Source organism: Schistocerca serialis, chromosome 4 (assembly GCF_023864345.2).
Source record: "Schistocerca serialis cubense isolate TAMUIC-IGC-003099 chromosome 4, iqSchSeri2.2, whole genome shotgun sequence".
Lineage (NCBI taxonomy): Eukaryota > Metazoa > Arthropoda > Insecta > Orthoptera > Acrididae > Schistocerca > Schistocerca serialis.
The window spans coordinates 554,631,545-554,655,384 of record NC_064641.1 but is presented as its reverse complement, the minus strand read 5'-3'; the positions used below and the strand labels follow the sequence as shown (position 1 = coordinate 554,655,384).

At 39.5% G+C, this 23,840-nt stretch overlaps 1 protein-coding gene across 2 annotated transcripts in view; it reads right to left on the bottom strand.

Annotated features, from left to right (window-relative positions):
• LOC126475283 (coronin-7) overlaps positions 1-23,840 on the bottom strand; it is a 241,653-nt gene that overhangs the window by 151,890 nt on the left and 65,923 nt on the right. For both annotated transcript variants that reach the window (XM_050103040.1, XM_050103039.1), the window contains one exon: positions 7,056-7,208. In XM_050103040.1, the coding sequence (XP_049958997.1) occupies positions 7,056-7,208 (153 nt within the window). The remainder of the gene's footprint in view (positions 1-7,055; positions 7,209-23,840) is intronic.

Sequence of the window (23,840 nt, the reverse complement as noted above, 5' to 3'; positions counted from 1 at the left end):
CCAGTTATTTGTCTCCAATTGAAGTTTAATATGACTTAGTAACTACAATTAAACAGACTATCTTCTACAGAGTACAATGTATCAGAGCACAGGAATGATTTGTTTTAATAATGCAAGTCCTGATATACTGAACAAAATTAGAAGAAACCTTGTCATGATTACAACATAAATTTCATAATATGAAAAAAATGAAGGGTACAAGAAAAATGTTGCACTGGCCAAAAAAATGTAAGCAAAAATTTAGCAACGTCATTAAACACAATTATAAGTAAATAATGGTCCTGATGACCCTGGAACTGAAACTCAGAAGTGTTAGAGCCAGGGATAATGTGGTTGTGAGAACAGTTATGCTGTGATATACCACTGTTCATGTGTATTTCCAAATTCTTCAAGCCCTGGCAAGCTAGTGTCCCATGTGTAAGGTTGTCAGAGGACCCACTGCCACATGTGTGTTCTTAAGACGACATTATTTCAGCCCATGTGACAAAACATTACAAATAATGTACTGGAGGAACTCAGACAATGACTTCAAATAAGGAGGCACACCCAACTACTTAAGAGCCCACAGTTTGCTATACAAAGTTTAACTAAATAACCACTATCCAGCAGTACATTCTCATCATCTAACAGTTGGGCCTGAGTAGCTGTAGAGAGCAGTCGTGTGTGTGTGTGTGTGTGTGTGTGTGTGTGTGTTTGTTTCAGCTTGAACCATACAAATAAGTATAATTGTATAACACCACTTCTTCTTCTTCTTCTTCTTCACACAAGTCTATTTTTGGGCACAGAGCAGTTATGTTTTTCATTAGTATTTAAGACACTGCAGCTGTTGGGAATGCATGCTAGACTGCATCAAGCACTGCTCGAGGAAGCGTTCGGTCACTCTTAGGTTGATGAAGATAGCTAAACACCATTTTGACAGTAATAGAAGCCACAAGAAACTCAAGACCCATCACTCGAGGAGAGAGATTGATACAACATTGATGCCAGCCCACATCCTAAATGATAGCAAAGTAATAACCATTCCATATGGGCCAGAACCAGCAACTAGGAAGGATCTTTCCAAGAAGTTTCAGCTAAGACAGAAGGTCAATGGGGACATTTAGTACAAGTGGAAAAACGAATACTTCCTGCTGCTAAGAAACTACCATGAAGCGAAGGGATGTGCCCCAAGAAGAAAACCAGGAACTGGAGAAGTCATACTACTTTCGGAGGATATAAACCATGGCACTTGTGGAAGAGAGCAGTGGTCCAAGAGGTGCAGCATAGCAGAGATAACACAACATGATGCATCATTATCTGGTAGCTGTGTAGCATGAAGATCCGTCAATAGGTCCGACTGGTCACTGCCCCCTCCCTCCTCTTGAGATAGACCAGGGTGGGGAACATGTTGGGGGATAAGAGACTTGTACACCATCTGTTAGTGTTGCATAGAAACCTGTATACTGTGCTGCACTATGCAGTGTATGTGTATAAATGTACTGAATTTAATGGATGCTGTAAACAAATGTGAGAGCTGAGTTTACAATGTTGAATTTCAGTACTAGCGAAAAGCAACATGCCACCATTAGGTATGAATAATAGTGCCAATGCACCCCCAATTTTGTAAAAGTCTGTATAAACTGGAATGTTCTCTAACAGGACCACTTGAAAAAAATGGAAATGATTTAAAAATGATTCATATGGTGAGGGAAAACTGAGGGTGGAATATAAATGCCTATATGCTTGCCAAATAGAGGTGACACATAATATGGCAGCAAATTTAACTTCCTCTACGCAACCCAACCGCTCTAATATTTGAATGTACAGAATGTAAGAACAAAACAAAAACAAAAAATCATGATTAAATATTATGGTGCATATTTGAAACAGTAACTGCATTTCATCTTACCACATGCGTCAAAGAATCTTTGAAGTTCAGAATGTGTGCGCATGGTCACATTACATCATTAACGGGTGTCATCAGCATTGGCAATAGCCTGCTAAATTTACACATATGCCAGTAACATCATTTAAGCACTCAGCTGCTTTCGTGAGACACCAAACAGTGAATATCTGCCTAGTAGTGGCGAGACCCAAGGCAAGTCTTAGGCACACAATTGTGTGGGTTTAGCAGGGAGGTGGATAGATTATGTTTCATGTGTGCCTCTCATCGCTAGAAAGGCTCTTGAAGAATTAAAGTATCAAGACAGATACTCCGACCTATTATCCAGCACTAATATCAACATTTTGGTGAAAGGTTCATTTTTGAACAGGATAATGCAAGATCACACTACTCTCACCTCACAAACATCATCTACGAAAAGACCAGAATCAATGAAATGGAATGGCCTGTACTATATGCTGACATGCACCTGATTGAACACCAGTTGAAATTTCCAGTGTGTCATCAAAGGAAGCTCCCTCACACCATTGCATGCCCTCCGGCGGTCCGCCATCAAACAGTGGGACAGGGCTTAGGCACCAATGCATCAACAGCTTGCCATGGAAGATCAAAGCATGTTACAGTGCATGGGATGGAGCAACACAATACTGAATGTTAGCCAACAGTGGGTTTTACTTTCAAAGATTTACAAAGATTTGTTAATCTAAGCCTGTACACATTTGTAGGGATGTAAGTGGTAGAAACCTTCTTGTGTGTGTGTGTGTGTGTGTGTGTGTGTGTGTGTGTGTGTGTGTGTGGGTGGGTGGGTGGGTGGGTGCGCGCGCGCGCATGCATGCACACTATTTTTAAAAACAAAAGCTGTTATCTAAGAGGCAAGAGGAAGTAATGACCTGCTACTTAGATCTATACTGAAATGAGCAAGTAGTGTTGTTTCAACTCTTTCTTTAATTTTAATACAATATCAAAATGTCTTCAGTATAGGGACTGCACACAAAAATGAAGTTTATTATTTGAATTCAGCAAGTTTCAGGGCACAGAAATATAGCATTAAAACAGCACAAAAATCCTTAACTGTTACATACTGCTTCACATGGTGAATGCAAAGAAGATCCAGTTGCAAGGATTAAATCAAAAACAAACATTTAAATTTCAAGGCCTATTTTATTTAAACTTCTCATCAAACTAACTGAATAGCTTAGCTTTCACAATATGTATTTTATCTGGTGCTATTCACATGAGAATGAGAAAAGTAGCATATCACAGTTACTTTGAGTTAATATGTAGGCCATAATCCTTAGGGGAACTCACTTCACAGAATAATTTATGGAATACAGTTTTACAGTTTGATCACAAAATACATTTTCAGTCTGTTAGGCAAGTGCGCTGTTGGCATTACACACAGACTGTGAAAGATATAGCCTTCATTCTTCCACAGCCCATAGAGGAAACCTTCACCCTTCATGCAATGTCCGTAAACCGTTAGTTTATTTTGAATTTTTTACCAAGATTTGCAAATGTCTACCAACAATTTAAATGTGCAGAAGATTTTACAAATTTATTAAAGATGTTTTATACCAGCTGCCAAATGATGGTTCATCACCAAAATGAAGGTCAGGTACAGCACGAGTACAATGACCTGAAGTACTGCTGCAGGCTTTGCAGTGACTGGAAAAAGGAGAATGGTGTATAGGTACTGAATTGATCCTCTAGGTTGCCTCATGCTAACCCTACTGAGAACGTATGGTCTTACATAAAAAAGAAGCTGCAAGGAAAAAAAAATCTTCACTTTGAAATGGCTGTCAATATACATTCAACACATGTGGAGGTCTTCCACATGAATACATGGAAGACTTGGTTTTAAGCATGCCTTGGAGATGCCAAGCAATTATCAATGCTGTTGGTGTCTTGAAGTATTATTAATTGTAATTGCATTTTTGTTTTGTTCATATATGATGTATGTGTATGTTTTAGTTTGTTGTCAAATAAATTTTTCTACTGATTAACCTGACCATGATCTTATGTGCATTTAAAAACATTGTTTTTTTTTGTAGTACAACAAACCTGTAAAAAGCTTTCAAACTTTTTGGTGTAAACTAAAAAGTCACACACTATTGTATTATTAACTTGCTCAAGTATAACAAATTATTACCATAAATGGTGATGCAGTAATGCCTGTAATCTAATGTCATCTTTTCAGTTTTTTGCATTTTCCTTTCATCTACTTAATTTTTAGTTTTTAGTTTGATGCTTATGTTTCTTTTTCAACTTGATGTGTTTCCCTTATAACAAATCAGAGGATCTTAATGGTGTATGTTTTGAGAGAAATTAATTGTCATTAGGAACAGATTCAGGTTCTCAAATATTGAACTATCATTGCTCCAGTTACATTATTTATAAAATTGGTTTCATGAAGAATCTTAGGCTCTTGGAACTGTAACTACTCATTGCAAAAACGTTCTGGGGTATTTGGAAGACAACTTTTGCATACTGCTATTATGATCTTGGCCTCAACAAGTACATCCTCTTGCTGAGGTCATTACACCATACAATTGCTTATCGCAGCAATTAAAGCATTTACATAAACAATATCTCATGCTTTTCTTCCAAACAGTGGTATGCTGCCTACTAAACTTTCTACCAATACAAGTTTTTAGTGGTTTATGTTAAGTGTAATTTGTAATTTCAGTGGTCTCAAAAGTTTCTCTAAACATTGGCTGGGCTGTTTATGCCAGAATAAACAATAGCCCTTGCAATTATATTTTAGTTTTATCAACTACAGATTCTTCTATGGCTGGACTGCACTGCACAGGAAAAAAAAGTGATAGTAATGAGAAAAATCTACTGGTCTACTTCAAATTAGCCCAATTTATTATGTGTACATGTACCATGTAGATGACATAACTAGTTCTTCAGCTATTGGTTTTTTTTTCTACTGTAAAGACACACACACACACACACACACACACACACACACACACACACGAAACACTGTGCTGACAATAGAAAAAGAGTGGGAGCCCAAAGCTACTGAAATCTCTGTATTGTCTTGTGGGTACAAACCACTTACGAATCATTATGAATTAGCTACAACCCACAGTTTGCCTTTCATCATCTTTGTTCACTGTTTTCAGCCTGGAATTTCTGTTACAGGAATAATCAGAATTATTTTAATTTATAATTAAAATCAAATATATGATTAAAGCATTCATTTACAAAAATGTGTTTAATAGGTGAAAAGAGTATGATAACTACGCTAAAATAAAACTTTATTTTGCATATATGAAGCTAAAGCTTTAATTTCCACATGGTCAAGAATTCAAGTTATGAAACTACTTTTAGCATAACCTGCATGATGTGGGTAATACCTAGTGTGAGGAGAGGGGGGGGGGGGGGGGGGGGGGGAAGGGGGGGGGGGGGGGGGGGAAAGCTACTAACATGAAGCCTTAAGAGAAAGAGAGAGAGAAAGGGCCAAAACATTCTGACCACTGCCCATTGCGGGATTGAATGCCATATAGGGGCACTTTGGACATGTGACACAGTAAGAAGAGAATGGAAGTGGAGCAAGAGACATGAATATACACATAGGAATCATTGTAGGAGGGAAATAGAAGTCGTAATGGTATGGGCCACAAGTGGGGAAATCCACAGACAAAGAACAGATTGTACTGGTTTGGTAGCTGGGAATAAGCACCTCAGAAATGACATAGCTGGTTCATATGCATCTGTCATGAGCATCTATGGAAAGCAGCTGAAGGATGGTGAAACCACGATAAGGCAACAGGGTGTTTGACATCCATGTCTTGTTACGGAACATGGTGTTCAGAGGCTAGCTTGCTGTTTAAAGCAGAACAAGTGATAATCTGATGCAGATCAGAAGAAATAGTACAATGCCGATTCAGGCCCAAGAGTTTTGGAGCACACCATTCAATGCACAATGCTGAAAATGGGTCTCTGTTGTACAAGACCCCCACAAGTGTTTCCATGTTGAACCAATGACACTGTCAATTACGAATGCAGTGCATACAGAATCATCATGAGGGGATGTTGGATCATTGGAAATGTGTTGCCTTGTTGGATGAATTACATTTGTTTTAACACAAAGTCAGTGGGCGTGTCTAGATATGCTGTCATTCAGGCAAAAAGCTGCTCGAAATATGCACCATGCACTGGACTCAGGCTGGTGGGGGTAGTGTAATCCCATAGGGGACATTCACATGGGATTCTATGAGACCTGTGTTAGCCTTGACAGCTGTGGAATATATGAACATTATTGCCGACCAAATGCGTCCCTTTGTGCATGATGTCTTCCTCAGCAGTGATAACATTTTCCATCAGACTAAATGCTCATGTCACAAGATCAAAATTGTGCTACAGTGGTTCGAGCAGTCTATTTAAGTGAACTCACATTGATGTCTTGTGCCTTGGCCAACAAATTTTTCTGACCTGCTCAAAATAAAACACATCTGGATCACTGTAGGACACCAGTTTTATGTCCCCAAACTACTGCTATGTACTTTACAGGAATTGCATGACTTGTGCATAGACATTTGGTGCCACATGTCTCTCAAAATCTTCCACAAACTTGTTGAATTCATGCCATGCAGAATCACTAGTGCATTGTATTCCAAAAGTGGATTAACAGACTATTAGCAGGTTCATAATGTTTTGGCTCATCACTAGTGACATGTCTGCAGGAAAAATTACAAAGAAAGGAGAAAAGAGCAAGCCTCACTATAGAGTTATTTTAAAACGATACAAAGCAAACTTTCTGGTAAAGTCCACATTTCTACACTGGTGAACAGAAATATCATTTGAAGTCATCTATCTTATGGCATAAGTGGTTTTAAATAGAAAAGTTTAACAAAACTAATAACTGCCTAAAATTACAAATATACAAAATCAACAAATTTAAATAAAATTCACACATCACACACAATCTCTCTCTCTCTCTCTCTCTCTCTCTCTCTCTCTCATAAGCGCGCGCGCGCGCCCACACACACACACACACACACACACACACACACACACACACGGGGGAGGGGGGGTAACATCTGAACCTCCTAATACTATTGTACATATTTCACGAAATGCAGGTCTTAAAATATTTCAATTTGCACAGCATCCACAGTCCCAAATAGTTTCTAAACTTCTAGAAGAATAAGACAGTCTTTACCTGCGAACCAGTTTCTACTAGGTGCCTCTTTGCTGGATCAAGGCTAACACGTGCCACTTCAGCATTGATCCCGCTACTCCACTGACTCGCAGAAATTGGTGCAACATTTCCCGCAGTCTCTGGGAAGAGGTCCCCATGAAAATCTCTATATGACTGCAAACGAATATAATGATTAAAGAACTGCACACAAATTAAACAAGTTTTTTTTAATTTTCAGAAGTAAATATGACACATAAATAACACAGCAATAAAGTTAAACAAAACCTTTCAATTATGTTTGGAGATTGAGTAAGTAACCTATGTAATACAGAGATGCACTGCCATCTAAGAACAACAGAACAGTTGAATTTTTGTACAGCGACGACTTGCCTAATAATATGAAAGCTCATTACTTTTAATTATAGATTAGATAATTTATCTGCACACACACTTCCCAAGTCCCAATATGTTCTGTGGAGTAGGGTATTCTGTGAACTACTATCATTAGTTCCCCCACCCCTCCCCCACCTCCTTAAAAATTTTCTTTGCTGTGGTATACAGGAAAAAAAGACAATTTGCACATTTCAGTCTGAGGCCAAATTTTTCTTCATTTTATCACAATTGCCCGAATGTTGCATGGACATAATTACTGTTTGTAAGATTTCATAAGAGTTCTAATTTCTTTGACTTTCTCACTGTGGTTATTTTGCAGGGCAAGTGGGAGGAAGTAATATGTTTTTTTTTATGTTTTTTGACTCTTCTTTCTGTTGGCAACTGCACCAAAGGCTTTGGTTTAAGAACAAAACTGTACTTGGCAAACTAAAACTGTATCATCCTTGACGCTGTAGTATACAGAGAAGTTGCAGCACTAGAAAATTGCAGCGAAATGCAGGAAGATCTGCAGCGGATAAGCACTTGGTGCAGGGAGTGGCAACTGACCCTTAACATAGACAAATGTAATGTACTGCGAATACATAGAAAGAAGGATCCTTTATTGTATGATTATATCATGCAGGACAAACACTGGTAGCAGTTACTTCTGTAAAATATCTGGGAGTATGTGTATGGAACGATTTGAAGTGGAATGATCATATAAAATTAATTGTCAGTAAAGCGGGTGCCAGGCTGAGATTCATTGGGAGAGTCCTTAGAAAATGTCGTCCATCGACAAAGAAGGTGGCTTACAAAACACTTGTTCGACCTATACTTGAGTGTTGCTCATCAGTGTGGGATCCGTACCAGGTCGGGTTGACAGAGGAGATAGAGAAGATCCAAAGAAGAGCGGTGCGTTTCGTCACATGGTTATTTGGTAAGCGTGATAGTGTAACGGAGATGTTTAGCAAACTCAAGTGGCAGACTCTGCAAGAGAGGCGCTCTGCATCGCGGTGTAGCTTGCTGTCCAGGTTTCGAGAGGGTGCATTTCTGGATGAGGTATTGAATATATTGCTTCCCCCTACTTATACCTTCCGAGGAGATTATGAATGTAAAATTAGAGAGATTCGAGAGCGCACGGAGGCTTTCCGGCAGTTGTTCTTCTCGCGAACCATACGCGACTGGAACAGGAAAGGGAGGTACTGACAGTCGCACGTAAAGTGCCCTCCGCCACATACTGTTGGATGCTTGTGGAATGTAGATGTAGATGTAGAATGGGCAGAGTGTTACCTCTATAACAAAACACCAAGGGACACATTGATGAACTGCATCAGAGAAATGAAATGAAACTAAGAATTGGGAAAGTTTGGCACTGGGTCCCCTCCTTTTCTTAACCTATGTAAATGGCTCTTTAAAACTTGAATGACTGCTACTCTATCATCATGGGAGTACACAGACAAGCCTGCATACTCCCACAGTGATAATCATGTAACAACTGAAAAGTTGCCTTGGTGCCCAAAACTGGTCATGGTAATCAAAAATAAAAGTGGTAACTGGTGCTGTTATATGATTCCGAGATTAAATCATAACTCACTCTCTGTGAAAAATTCTAGCAGGTGGCTTCCTCTTTCATACCTTACCCCCAGTCTATGTTCTCCTATTTTTCCTTCTCTTCCTTTTCCTGCTGTTGAATGTGTGTCCCCCAGCCGTCACAATTAAAAATTTTTGCGTCACTTAATAAAAGCAAATCTTCTAGTCCAGACTATGTACAAATTAGATTCCTTTCAGATTACACTGATAAAATAGCTCCACACTTAACAATCATATACAACCACTCACTCAGTGAAAGATGCATACACAAAGACTGGAAAGTTGCACAGGTCACACCATTATTCAAGAAATGCAATAGGAGTAAACCACTAAATTACAGGCCAATATCATTCATGTCAATACGCAATAGTATTTTGGAACATAAACTGTGTTTGAACATTATGAATTACTTCAAAAAGAACGATCAATTTACACAGTCAACATGGATTCAGAAAACATTGCTACTGTGAAACACAACTAGCTCTTTACTCGTACAAAGTTTTGAGTGCTATTGGCAAGGGATTTCAAATTGATTTTGTATTTCTGGATTTCCAGAAAGCTTTTGACACCATACCTGACAAGCAGCTTCTAATCAACTTGTGTGCTTATGGAATATCATCTCAGTTACGTGACTGGGTTCACGATTTCCTGTCAAAGAGGTTACAGTATATAATAACTGATGGAAAGTCATTGAGAAAACAGAAGTGATTTCTGGCATTCCCCAAGGTAGTGTTACCAGCCCTTTGTGCTTTCTTATTTATATAAATGATTTAGGAGGCAGTCTGACTAGGATTTGTTTACAGTGTCATATACTGTAAGTTACATGATTATTTCAATAAAGTAAAGTTTGTGTTGTTCATTTATTCTTACACGCTGTCTATTTGATTCTCTTGTAAGTAACTGAAGTGAAAATTTCAGAAATAAATGAAAAGTTTAAATAGTGTAGGCTCAGTTATTTGTTTGCTATTTGTTTTGCCACATAAACAATACAGGCTAAACTGCTTTTGTTTCTCCGGAAGTTTTTAATTAGTACTCGAACTTTAGGCCTAAACTTACTAAGAAATTTAATATATTAACTGAGTAGTCTAGGAAGTTATTCTTGTTTTAATGTAGACTAAAGCTAAAATTTGTTTGCCATGAGTGAGAAGTAGGATTGTTAGTTCCAGGGAGTGGTGTGAGGGTTGTTGCAGTTTCTTTCATGTGGGCGACTGCAGTGGCGTGGGAATTGGGGAAATAAACAAGGCTCATTGGTTGTTGAGGATTTGCTGTAGAGGTAGGAAGATAGTGGAACAGGAGAAGATCGCTGCCCTTCAGGTGGAACTAGATAAAATGAAACAAGATCTGGAAAGATTAAGGGGGGAGAAGGGAAAAAAGAGGTGGGAAGTGACAACTGGTCATAGAAGAAATATGAATAGGTCTTTCTCAGACAGTTTTGTTGTCAATGAGGAAAATAGGTTTGATCTGTTGTCACAGTTGGAAACTGGTGAGCTACAAGTATATTTTGGAGAAGACAGGACACGACAAACTTTAAGAAAGTGTTTGAAAAGTAAGAAGTCAGAAAAACTGTGAAAAAGAAGAAAGTTTTGTTGTTAGGTAGTTCACATGGTAGAGGTGTTGGCTGACTGTTGCAGGATGAACTAGGGTCGGGTTAGCAGGTCACAAGTTTTTTTTAACCTAGTGCAAGTCTGGGTCAGGTGATAGAGGATGTAGATTCATTTTGCAAAGACTTCACAAGGGAAGACACCGTGGTAATAGTGGGTGGGGCAGGCAACAGCATAGATAGGAACCCTAATTATTCAACTGAGAGTGATCTGGTAAAGATAGCTTCAGCAACGAGACATACTAGTGTTGGGCTTGTGTCTGTTCTGAGGCACCATGACTGGCCTCATTTTAAAAAAATGGTTCTGAGCACTATGGGACTTAACTGCTGTGGTCATCAGTCCCCTAGAACTTAGAACAACTTAAACCTAACTAACCTAAGGACATCACACACATCCATACCCGAGGCAGGTTTCAAACCTGCAACCGTAGCGGTTGCGCAGTTCCAGACTGCAGCGCCTAGAACTGCTCGGCCACTCCGGCCGGCGCCTCAACTCTTCTGTTACAAGAGTTAATTTAGAGGTGGAACATGTGCTTGGATCAGGTACGGGGTCTCGTATCAGTGTGGCTCCTGTTGACTATCAGCAGGTGGGACTATACTAGGCATGGCCTTCACACCAACAAGAAAGGGAAGGGAAAATTTTCTGTGCAAATAACTTAAGGGGAAGGGGGGTTGGGGGAGAGGTGCTGCACTGTGACAAGTGGCATAGTATCAGAGGGTTGAAACAAAAGATGTTCCAAGACAGCCAGAAAGCAAATTTTAATGCACACAACTCATGCTAACAGCTTCTGATTGAAACTGGAGATACCCAAATATTGACAGGAAAATTAGGTTCATCCAGTTGTAATTCAGCCACCAGTGCACAAAATCAGTTAGCCTTATTACATCAGACTAATCAGAGACTTAGGGGTAAGCTTAATGCATTGCTTATTTGTGTTGAAGAAGTAGAGTTGAGCAAATCAGTTGATATACTCTGCCTCTCTGAACATCATGTGACCACTGGTATAGATATGTTAAATGTTGCAAGATTCAAGTTAGCTTCTTAGTTCTGCAGAGAAAATATGGAGAAAGGAGGAGTTGCCACATTTGTCAGAAACTGTTTTGATTTCAAGAATATTGGTATTAATCAATTTTGCTCAGAGCAGCACTTAGAAGCTTGTGTAACAGAAGTTGTATTTTATGATAAGTCCTCTGTAATAGTACATAGAAAACCTTCAGGAAATTTTAACCTCTTCATAAAAAATCTGGAAGCTCTGTTGTCCCATCTCACAAAAAAACGCCAAGGAAATAGTGGTTGATGGTGATTTTAATGTGGATTTATTGAAAAGCTCTGTCAGCGAACAATTATTGCAGTCAGTAACACTATCATTCAATTTAGTTCTTCTGTGAACTTTGCAACTAGGATATGTAAATGCTCTGAGATTGCTACTGACAATATCTTTGTAAACAAACCTAGGGAAAACAGTCATATCACAAATCCAATAGAAGATGAGCTATCTGATCATGACATGCAGCATCTTGCGTTAAATGTTGAAACTTGTCAGGATAAAAAAATCTATTAAGTCTGAGTACAGGAGGGTAATAAATAAGCCAAAAATTGAGAAATTCAAGAAACTGCTCAAAGACATGAACTGGATAGATGTTTACAATACTTCTGAATCAAATGCAATTTTGGAAATTTGTGGTAAGGTCTTATGGGACCAAACTGCTGACATCATCAGCCCCTAAGCTTAAACTACCTTACGCTAAGGACAACACATACATTCATCCCTGAGGGAGGACTCAAAACTCTGACAGGGGGAGTTGCGCGGACCATGACAAGATGCCTCAGACCATGCAGCTACCCTGCACGGCTGACTCAAATGGAAAACACAAAGCATTTATTAATAAAGTTACTGCCACTTTTGAACATTGTTTTCCCCTAAAGGCAACTCAAATCACACAGAAGTCAAAAAATAAACCATGGATTACACAAGGAATAAAGATATCATATGGGACAAGAAGGAGACTGTATCTGCTATCTAGAAACAGCTCTGATGTTAGCATTGCAATGCATTACAAAGAATACTGCAAAATACTGAAGCAAGTAATTCTGAAATCAAAGTAGTTTTATTACGAGAAAAAGATAATTACATCGGGTGACAAAATAAAAACAGTATGGGATATACTGAAGACTGAGACAGATGGGGCTAAAAGGGAAGCGGAACAGATAGCTCTAAAAATAAATGAGACTTTGGTAACAAGTGCATGTAGTGGTGCAAACCTCTTAAACAACTACTTCATTTCTGTTACTGACGGCTTCGGGTTATTAGGTACAGAGAACAGTGCAATAGAGGTATTTGAGACCAGTCTTTAAAAATGGCTTCAGTAAAATGGAAATGACATGTCTCCCAAAGAAGTATTCTAGTGGGTATGATAACATATCAATGAATTAAATCAAAGAATGGTCACGCAAATTGAGTTCTATCTCAAGTTATTTGTGTAATCAATTTCTTATCAGCGGAACATTTCCAGAATGGCTAAAATATGGTGATTTAAGCCTCATTACAAGAAGGGGGATAAAGACATACCATCAAACAATCAACCAATTTCACTTCTGCCAGCTATCTCAAAAATATTTGAAAAGGTTATGTTAAAGCATCTCCTAAAGCATCTGACTGCAAATAATACATTGTCGAAGTCACAGTTTGGATTTCTTAAGGGTTCCGATATTGAGAAAGCTACTTACACTTACAGGGAGAATGTACTTAATTCATCAGATAATAAATTAGAGGCTACTGGCATTTTCTGTAGTCTGTCAAAAGCCTTTGACTGTGTGAACCAAACCATTCTCTCAAGTAAATTAGAATATTATGGTGTCACTGGCAGTGCTGCAAAATGGTTTGAGTCTTATCTAACTAACAGGAAACAAAGGGTATCATTGCGAAATACCTGTGCAGTAAGCAGTCAGTCTTCATCTGATTGGGAATTAATTACATGTGGTGCTCTGGTGCTCTTCAAGGTTCCATCTTGGGTCCACTCCTTTTTCTTGTATACATTAATGACCTCTCGTCTGTTACATTGCCAGATGCTAAGTTTGTTTTGTTTGCATATGATACGAACATTGCAAAAAGTTGCAAGTCAAGCAAAGATTTAGAAACAGCTGCTAATCAAATTTTCACTGACATTAATAAATGGTTTACTGCTAATTCACTGTCATTAAAATTTGAAAAGACCCACTATGTGCAGTTCAGAACCTGTAAGAAATTTCCTTCCAGCACATGTATGACGTATGAAGACATGCAGGTTGACAGTGTTAAATTTCTGGGATTACAAATCGATAATAAATTCAGTTGGGAGGGGCATACCACAGCATTGCTTAAGTGCCTAAACAAGTCTGTATTTGCAGTGAGAATGATGTCAGATGCAGGATGTATAAATATAAAAAAACTACATACTTTGCTTACTTTCATTTTATTATGTCATATGGGATCATATTCTGGAGTAACTCATCAAACCAAGCTAAAGTTTTTAGCATGCAAAAGTGTGTAATAAGGATCATTTGTGGTGTAAATTCAAGAACATCATGTAGAAAACTGTTCAAGGAACTTTGTATTCTAACCACTGCTTCTCAGTATATTTATTTATCCAATGAAATTTGTTACAAGTAATATATCTCTATTTCCAACCACAAGCTCAATGCATAGTATCAATACTAGGAATCAGAACAATCTACATAAAGACCTAAAATCACTTACCTTGGTCCAAAAAGGGGTCCAATATTCAGGAACACACATTCTCAATCAATTGCTAGCAACCATTAGAAACTTGGCTTCACATAAAGCATAGTTTAAGCAGAGTTTGAAAGACTTCTTGATAGGGAACTCCTTCTACTCTATAGACAAATATCTTAACAGAGACTGTTAGGCCTGCTTAAGTAAAAATGCCTCTTAGATTTCAGTTCTGACAGCACTTTGTTATATATGATTAATTTATTAATAGTGCATAACAACATTTCATTCTGACACCATATTAATCCTGTAAATATTAGCTGTTCCAGTTTACTGTAGTGTATTCACCTAGTTTGACAATCTCCTGACAAATCTCATCTTTTCATGAAAACTGAATCTACTCTAATCTAATCTGAGCATCCCTCTTATGTTGTTTGGAGATGATGCTGTCATTTATTGTCCAGTAAAGTCATGAAAAGATCAAAATAAATTGCAAAACAATTTAGAAAAAACATCTGTATGGTGTGAAAAGGGGCAACTGACCCAAAATAATGAAAGGTGTGAGGTCATCCACATGAGTGCTAAAAGGAAACTGTTAAACTTTGGTTACACAATAAATAATCAAATTTAAAGAACATACGTTCAACAAAGTACCTATGAAATATAATTACAAACAACTTAAATTAGAAAGAACATATACAAAATGTTGTTGGGAAGGCGAACCAAAGACTGTGTTTTATTGGCAGAACACTTAGATGATGCATCAGATTTACTAAAGAGACTGTCTGCACTATGCTTGTCCATTTTCTTTTGGTGTATTGCTGCATGGTGTTGGATCATTACCAGATAGGATTAATACAGTAAATTAACAAAGTTCAAAGGAGGACAGCATATTTTGCATTACTGAGAAATTGGGGAGAGAGTATCAAGGACATGATACACAATTTGGGGTGGACTTCATTAAAACAAACGTGTTTCTCATTGTGATGGGATCTGCCCACGAAATTTCAGTCGGCAACTTTCTCCTCTGAATGTGAAAATATTTTGTTGACACTAATCTACATAGGCAGAAATTATCATCATAATAAAGTAAGGGAAATCAGATCTCACACAGAAAGATGTAGGTGTCCATTCTTTCTGTGTGCTTTTCGAGTGTCGAATAAGAAAGAATTATTGTGGAGATGATTAGATTAGATTAGATTAATACTAGTTCCATGGATCATGAATACGATATTTCGTAATGATGTGGAACGAGTCGAATTTTCCAATGCATGACATAATTAGGTTAATTTAACAACATACTTAAGTTAATATAACAACTTTATTTTTTTGTGTTTTTTTTGTTTTTCTTTATTTTTTATTTTTATTTTTTTATTTTATTTTTTTATTTTTTTAATATTTTTTTTTTCTTAATTTATATCTAAAAATTCCTCTATGGAGTAGAAGGAGTTGTCATTCAGAAATTCTTTTAATTTCTCCTTAAATACTTGTTGGTTATCTGTCAGACTTTTGATACTATTTGGTAAGTGACCAAAGACTTTAGTGCCAGTATAATTCACCTCTTTCTGTGCCAAAGTTAGATTTAATCTTGAATAGTGAAGATCGTCCTTTCTCCTAGTATTGTAGTTATGCACACTGCTATTACTTTTGAATTGGGTTTGGTTGTTAATAACAAATTTCATAAGAGAGTATATATACTGAGAAGCTACTGTGAATATCCCTAGATCCTTAAATAAATGTCTGCAGGAAGATCTTGGGTGGACTCCAGCTATTATTCTGATTACACGCTTTTGTGCAATACATACTTTATTCCTCAGTGATGAATTACCCCAAAATATTATGCCATATGAAAGCAATGAGTGAAAATAGGCGTAGTAAGCTAATTTACTAAGATGTTTATCACCAAAATTTGCAATGACCCTTATTGCATAAGTAGCTGAACTCAAACGTTTCAGCAGATCATCAATGTGTTTCTTCCAATTTAATCTCTCATCAATGGACATACCTAAAAATTTGGAATATTCTACCTTAGCTATATGCTTCTGATTAAGGTCTATATTTATTAATGGCGTCATACCATTCACTGTACGGAACTGTATGTACTGTGTCTTATCAAAATTCAGAGAGAGTCCGTTTACAAGGAACCACTTAGTAATTTTCTGAAAGACAGTATTGGCAATTTCATCAGTTAATTCTTGTTTCTCAGGTGTGATTACTATACTTGTATCATCAGCGAAGAGAACTAACTTTGCCTCTTCATGAATATAGAATGGCAAGTCATTAATATATAATAAGAACAACAAAGGACCCAAGACTGACCCTTGTGGAACCCCATTCTTGATAGTCCCCCAGTTTGAGGAATGTGCTGATCTTTGCATGTTACGAGAACTACTTATTTCAACTTTCTGCACTCTTCCAGTTAGGTACGAATTAAACCATTTGTGCACTGTCCCACTCATGCCACAATACTTGAGCTTGTCTAGCAGAATTTCATGATTTACACAATCAAAAGCCTTTGAGAGATCACAAAAAATCCCAATGGGTGGTGTTCAGTTATTCAGATCATTCAAAATTTGACTGGTGAAAGCATATATGGCATTTTCTGTTGAAAAACCTTTCTGGAAACCAAACTGACATTTTGTTAGTACTTCATTTTTACAGATATGTGAAGCTACTCTTGAATACATAATGGTTTGATGAACCCTCTGCCGGACACGTAAGTGTGATTTGCAGAGTAGCCATATAGATGCAGATGTAGATGAATTATGAATAATTTAATCTATTTCATCATACAATCTTTAATCTCTTCATTAAAATTGTGGAGCTACTTGGTATATAAATTTGACTACTGTGGTGAGAGTTGGCTTTGTGTCTACCTTGGCAACTCTTCTGAAGAGCCAAAGAAACTGGTACACCTCGCAAATATCATGTAGGGTCCCTGCGAGCATGCAGAACTGCTGCAAGTGACATGGCATGGACTCGATTAATGTCCAAAGTAGTGCTGGATGGAACTGACACCATGAATCCTGCAGGGCTGTCCATAAATCTGTAAGAGTACAAGGGGGTGGAGACATGCAAGGTCCATGGACTCGTGAGGTTGTCTCCATACCTGTACACATCCATCCGCTCGATACAATTTGAAATGAGACTAATCCTACCAGGCAACATGTTTCCAGTCATCAACGGTCCAATGTCAGTGTTGAAGGGCCCAGATGAGGCATAAAGCTTTGTGTTGTGCAGTCATCAATGGTACATGAGCGGGCCTTCAGCTCCAAAAGCCCGTACCAATGATGTTTCATTGAATGGTTCACATGCTGAATCCTGTTGATGGCCCAGCATTGAAATCTGTAGCAATTTGCGGAAGTGCAGCTCTTGTCACTTTGGGCGATTCTCTTCAGTGATCGTTGGTCCCATTCTTGCAGGATCTTTTTCCGGCTGCAGTGATGTCAGATATTTGGTGTTTTATCAGATTCTTGATATTCATGGTACACTCTTGAAATGGTAATACAGGAAAATCCCCACATCATCTCTACCTCGGACATGCTGTGTCCCATAGCTCATGTGACGACTATAACACCATGTTCAAACGCACTTAAATCTTGATAACCTGCCATTGTAGAGCAGTAACCAACCTAACAACTGTGATGGAAACTTGTTGTGTTATGTAGGGGTTGCCAACTGCAGTGCCTTATTCTGTCTGTGTACATACTGCTGTATTTGAAAATGCATGCCTATACCAGTTTCTTTGGTCCTTCAGTGTATAAAGTGTTCACTATTCTTTCCATAGAATCTTACCGCCACTCCTATTTTCTTATTCACTATCAGAGCTACTCCTGCATTAACTGTATTGGTAGTGACACACTCTTTTACTGTAAGACAACGTAACAATAAAGAATTGCAGCATTCATTCTCTAATCCTCCAATTCAGTAATGGCACAGTCAATGTATGGTTGGATAGATATTTTTTATTTGTTAACTTACTCTGCTAAGAAGCACAAGTTCTTCGGATTTCTTTTCTTTTCTTTTTTCCTTTCTTTTTTTTATTTAATAATAAATCCTTGTTTGTTTGTGTGTGTGTGTGTGTGTGTGTGTGTGTGTGTGTGTTGTATCCTTTTAAAGGTTTCCAATCCATTCAAGATTTGTTGTTCCAATGCTGCACATTGAGTACATGAAATGATTATATTTAAAAATCAGTAGCACAAGCAGTTCTGAGGTGGTAGGTTCTGAACCATTCTGAAACACCCATATTAGTACATGGTGTAACCTCTGACTCTGACATCCAATTGATCACACAACTTGTTACTAATGTCCTGGAATACGCTGTGCCATGCCTGCTCAACCTGTTCATACAGTTCTGTAAGAGTTGTTGGTTGATAAGTTGCATGAGTCACTTCTCGTCCCATCACACACAAAACATGCTCAACTGGAGACAACGTACAGCAACTTCCCTGAACAGCATGGTTCTGAACTTGTCCAGAGATCACACTTGCCAGGGAGGTTGCTGCATGTCTAGCAGAGCACGTTAAGTTCCACAGTCAGTATGTTGGTGAACATTAAGCTGTTTGATCAACACAGCACCTTTCTGTTCCAAGAATGGAAAAAGTATCAGTCTAACAACATTCTGCATGTACCGAATGCTGGTTACCGTCCCCTCCTACTGGATCAGTAGGTTAGAGCAGATGAGTGACCTCCCAGGGCTAAACCATGGCAAGAGAAATCGCAGTGACATCCGATCCTGACCAAGTTGATTAAGGACGAAGACAACTACAGAGTAAAGAATGCCTTCTAGTTTTCTAGGTGAGAGATCCAGAGCAGTAAAAGTGAAAAGACGAAAAATGTAATGTAATAAAACAAGATGAGAGAAATAGTTAAGGTAGCAAGTGGGTGTCCCCAGGGCTCTACACACAGAAGGAGTAGGCCCAGTCACAGCTGTCACACTGCCAATCGATTGGATGCAAAGGATTAAAGGGGGGTGGGAGGAGAGCAACCACTATTTAAGGAGTGCTACTCCAAAACAGATAACAGAATGCAGCAGGAAAAAAAGTGGCAAATCGCTTCTTAAAGCAATTAAAACAGAGGAAAGGAGGGATGACAGAGGTAATGGGCAAAGGAAGCAGGGTTCAGTGTCCCCCTGAAGCAACATGAGGCAGGAGAGACCTCCAGCCCCAGCCACCCCACCCCCACAATAAAGGTAGTTAAAAAACGTTATATCTGACAGTAAAAACCACTATTATTCGACTAGGAGACGAGCAGCAACTTACAAGGCTCCACAACCTCTATGTACGGGTGGCTCATTACATAAAATAAAACTATGGGTCAGTCTGGTATTACATATTAAAAAGTAGTCATGGGATGCCCATTTAATAAAATAGCCATCAGCTTCAGCATAATTCCTGACTAGCAAGAGGTGTAAAAGGTTATCCCCTCTTAACCACAGTTTTAAGGCTGTCAGTGTAAAAAATGGTAGCACCCTGAAACTCCTGAAGAACTGAAAAGAACAGACACCAAAAAGCCATGAGGGTGAGAGCCTTTAGAATCTAGAAATAGGTTGGTCATAATCTGTAGCCTGGGCACAAATCAACGGAGGGGGGAGGAGAGGGGGTGGGGTTGCACAGGAAAACACATGGAGTACATTCCAAGGAAGAGAGATGGAGGACCTGGCAGCGTATTGCAACTGGTAACCCAACCTGAGGGCAAATGCCAGGGGGCTGATGCCCATTGTATATAAAAATAATACTATATGTCATATCACGAGTAAATTTTTGAATGGAAATTGCATAGAAGGCCAGGACTTAGTACTGTCAGAACTGAAGAGGGAAGATTCCCAGCTTCAGCACGGAGAGTGTCTACATAACTAGTACAGAAGGCAGCAGTGACCAGTCAGACTCCATGACAATCGACTGTGCCTACAAATTGCAAAGCTGAAGATGCAGCCAAGCTGTAAACCTAGCAATCACAGACCTAGTGGGATTAGTCCTGAGCCCAGTAAATATGGAGAAGAGTAGCGCGATTCACACCCCAAGACATGTGGACAAGGAAGTAGAGAGCATTAAGTTTCTGCACGTAGCTATGGTTTAATTGATGAATATAGGGCAGCCAAGCCAGCTTTTTGTCAAACAGGTGTCACTGAAATCAGGACTCTGCAACCATGTCTAAGTGTTGCGTACTGAAGTAGAGTTCTAGTCAGGGTGGACCACGGTGCGATGACAGAAATTCAAGACCCCCAGTTTCATCGACATACTGTGCATTGATACCCAGTGGCCCAAGAGAGCTCACCAGCTCAGCTCATTGATGGTGATAAAGAAGAGTACAATTCTCAGCATGGAGCCCCGTAGACACCGTTCTCTTGGACTCCTGGAGAGCTGCATGTAGCACAAATTCTAACCCGGAACAACTGGTGGGATAAAAACTGATGAATAAAGATCAGCCTTGAAACGCTCAGTCATGGAAAATAAGTAAAATGTGATGGTACCAGGCAGTGTCATATGACCTGTGTATGTCAAAAAGAGGCAATATTTGTTGGTGTTTAGAAGAAGCCTGTCAGATTGCTGGTTCCAACCTAACCAGATGGCTGACTGAGGATTGTCCCTTGTGAAAACCACACTGACATAGGTACAAAAGGCCCCAAGATTTGAAAACCCAGCAGAACTGGTTCAAGCAGTTTTCAGAGCACGTCAGTGAGACTAACTAGCCAGTCACTGTCGACAGACATTGGTTTTTACCTGGTTGAAGTATAGGGATGTTGATACTATCTCACCTTTGCACAGAGAAGACACTGTGAGGCCAAATGTGGGTGAAGACCCTGAGGAAGTCGACCCATTGGATATTATTCAAATGTTGGGTCATCTACTTGTGAATGGAATCAGGATCTGGGGCCATATCATGAGATGAAGCAAGAATACAAAACAGTTCCCTGTAAGTGAAAATTCCATTATATAATTTGGCACGAGAGGAGTGGAGAAGACAGAGAGGTCTTGAAATTGTCAGAAAGCAGCCACATAAGAAAAGGATGCAGACACCTTCGGAAAGTGGGTTGCAAGGTGTTCACCAAGCATAGGTGAAGCAGCACAGAGACCACCTTGCAAGAAAAGAACTGAAACAGTTGTAGGTCTTTGGCAGCCCAGACAGCTATGTAGCTTTTCCACAATTGGGATGAAGAGAAATACATTCCCATAGAGTAGGTGAGTGCTATAAGTATTTCTTTTTAATGCATTTAATTAGATAGTGAGCCTTAGCATGAAGTCACTTAAGTGAGACAGGTGGTCTGTGAAGCAAGTCACTCAAAACATTGCTCGGCTCTTCAGCATTCCTGAACATCTATGGCAATGTCTTGGTTCATAATGAACTGGCCAGCAATGGAGGGGAATGGCAGTTCCAGCAGCATGGGTTATCACATCAGAGATGAATTGCACAACCTTGTCGATGCAGTCTGACGGAGATGGGGCAAAGGTAAAAGCAGAGACATAGAAAATCCAATATTGCAGCACCTGTAGTATTCTGATTACAATACAAAGATGCATGGTTGATAACCTATGGATGTCTGGGTCAGGCCATGAGTTGTGCATGGATAGCCAAATGGCACAGCTCACAAAAAGAGGGAAATCTTGGTTAGAGTCCCCGCCTGACGCAAATTTTTATTGTTGTCATTTCATTCCACAGCTGACGGTAGTGCTTATTTGCAAACGTGAAAACATTTGACAGAAAATCCAGTTTGCTCTTCGAAGCACCCATGTTTCACAGGTCCATCAGGCAGTGGCAAGGAAGCGACAGGGTCAGCAAAAGTGGTCACTATCAAAAAGATTGCCACATGGTGACCAATGCAGCAAAGCCATGAGACTGGAGGAAAAGACCTTATGGTAGTCAGCTGAAAGGGAGCCATAGACAGCACTAAGTGGGTAGCACTATCAGCATTAAAGGGCAACAGGACTTGGTCAGTAAGAAGTTGGTCAATTAGAAGGCCCTTACCACACAAAGTGGTACTCCCCCCAAAGGTGAAGGTGTGCACTGAAGTTTCCAAGGAGGAGGGAAAGGGGGATAGTTGTCAGATTAAAATAGTCAACTTAATGTTAGTAAGTGGTCTGCTTGGAGGTAAATAAACATTACAAATGCTGATCACTGCAGTCATTTTCGCCCACACTGCTATTGCTTCAAATGTGGCATGAGGTGAATCCACTCACAGATGTCCTCTCTAAACCAGCACAGTTACGACAGAACGACCAATAACCTAAGAGCATTGGGGGAATTATCATCAGTGAAGCATATTTCTTGTAGAGCAGTGCAAATTGCAGAAGAGGAGGATATACAGTTTTGTAGTTCCAGCAGGTGACAGTAATATCAATCACAGTTCCATTGAGTGATCAGAGTATGGCGGTCAACGTTAGGCATGAGCGGGCCAGGAGAACCAGTTACTACTGTGAATCACTGTCACCAGTGGAAATGGAATCACATCAACAAACCTGCCCCAATACTATGCACCCACAGGGTGGCTGGCAGAGTATATAATGTACAGAGACAGAATGAACATTACTTCAGAATCGGACTGTGTGTGTGTTTGTGTGTGTGTGTGTGTGTGTGTGTGTGTGTGTGTGTGTGTGTGTGTGTGAGAACGCGCGCGCGCATTGGAGGGAGGGGGGGGGGATCTGGTGCCTCATGGGTCGCCAGAGTAGCCTGTCCAGATGTGGAAATCTGGTACCTCTGGGGGTAACCAGGGTAGCCTGTCTGGATGATCTTCTTTTTCTTTTTCTTTTTCTTCTTCTTCTTCTTCTTCTTCTTCTGCTCCTGCTCCTCCTCCTCCTCCTCCTCCACTACTTTTGATGGCTGAGATTCAGGCAAGGGCCTATCCATGATGGGCATGGGGACAGATGAAAAGAGAGCAGCCTTGGAATCCACAGGCTGTAGCTCCTTCAGCCAATGGTTGGCGTTGGGCCTCTGATCTGTACATTTTCAGGGAGATGGGTCCCGCCAGGGAACACTGTCACCGGCAGATACTACAGGAGGATACCGCTTCTGTGGCAGAGTGGAGGAGGTGATTCCAGGAGACGGTGCTGTGAGAGCCACAAGAGAAGCGGGTGATATTTTTGAGATACAGTTTGGAAAACAATGAGGTAGGGAAGAGGGGGTTGTAGCTGTGACTTTCACATAATTTGTTGTCACATCAACAGGATGTGGGATTTACGTTCTATTTGTGCCTCAGTATATGACAGGTGTTCGATAGATTTATATTCTTGGAACTTCTTTTCTTTCTTGAAGACTGCACACAGTAAATTGGAGGGAGGTGTTCCACACAACTGACACATAAAGACTGTTGTTCACTAGGACTACCTCCATGGAATGATCATCTGCAGATGGACGTCATATAACCAAAGCAGAAACATCAGGAACACCTCGTGTGTGCTGAGATGTAAGGTTTCACATCATATCTGAACACAATGACTAGCTTTTTCTGGGACAATATTTCCTTCAACGGCTGAAGTGCCCATATCTGTTTGGTTATCCTTGGGACCTTCTTGTACGCGCTGCACAATGTGTATGCCT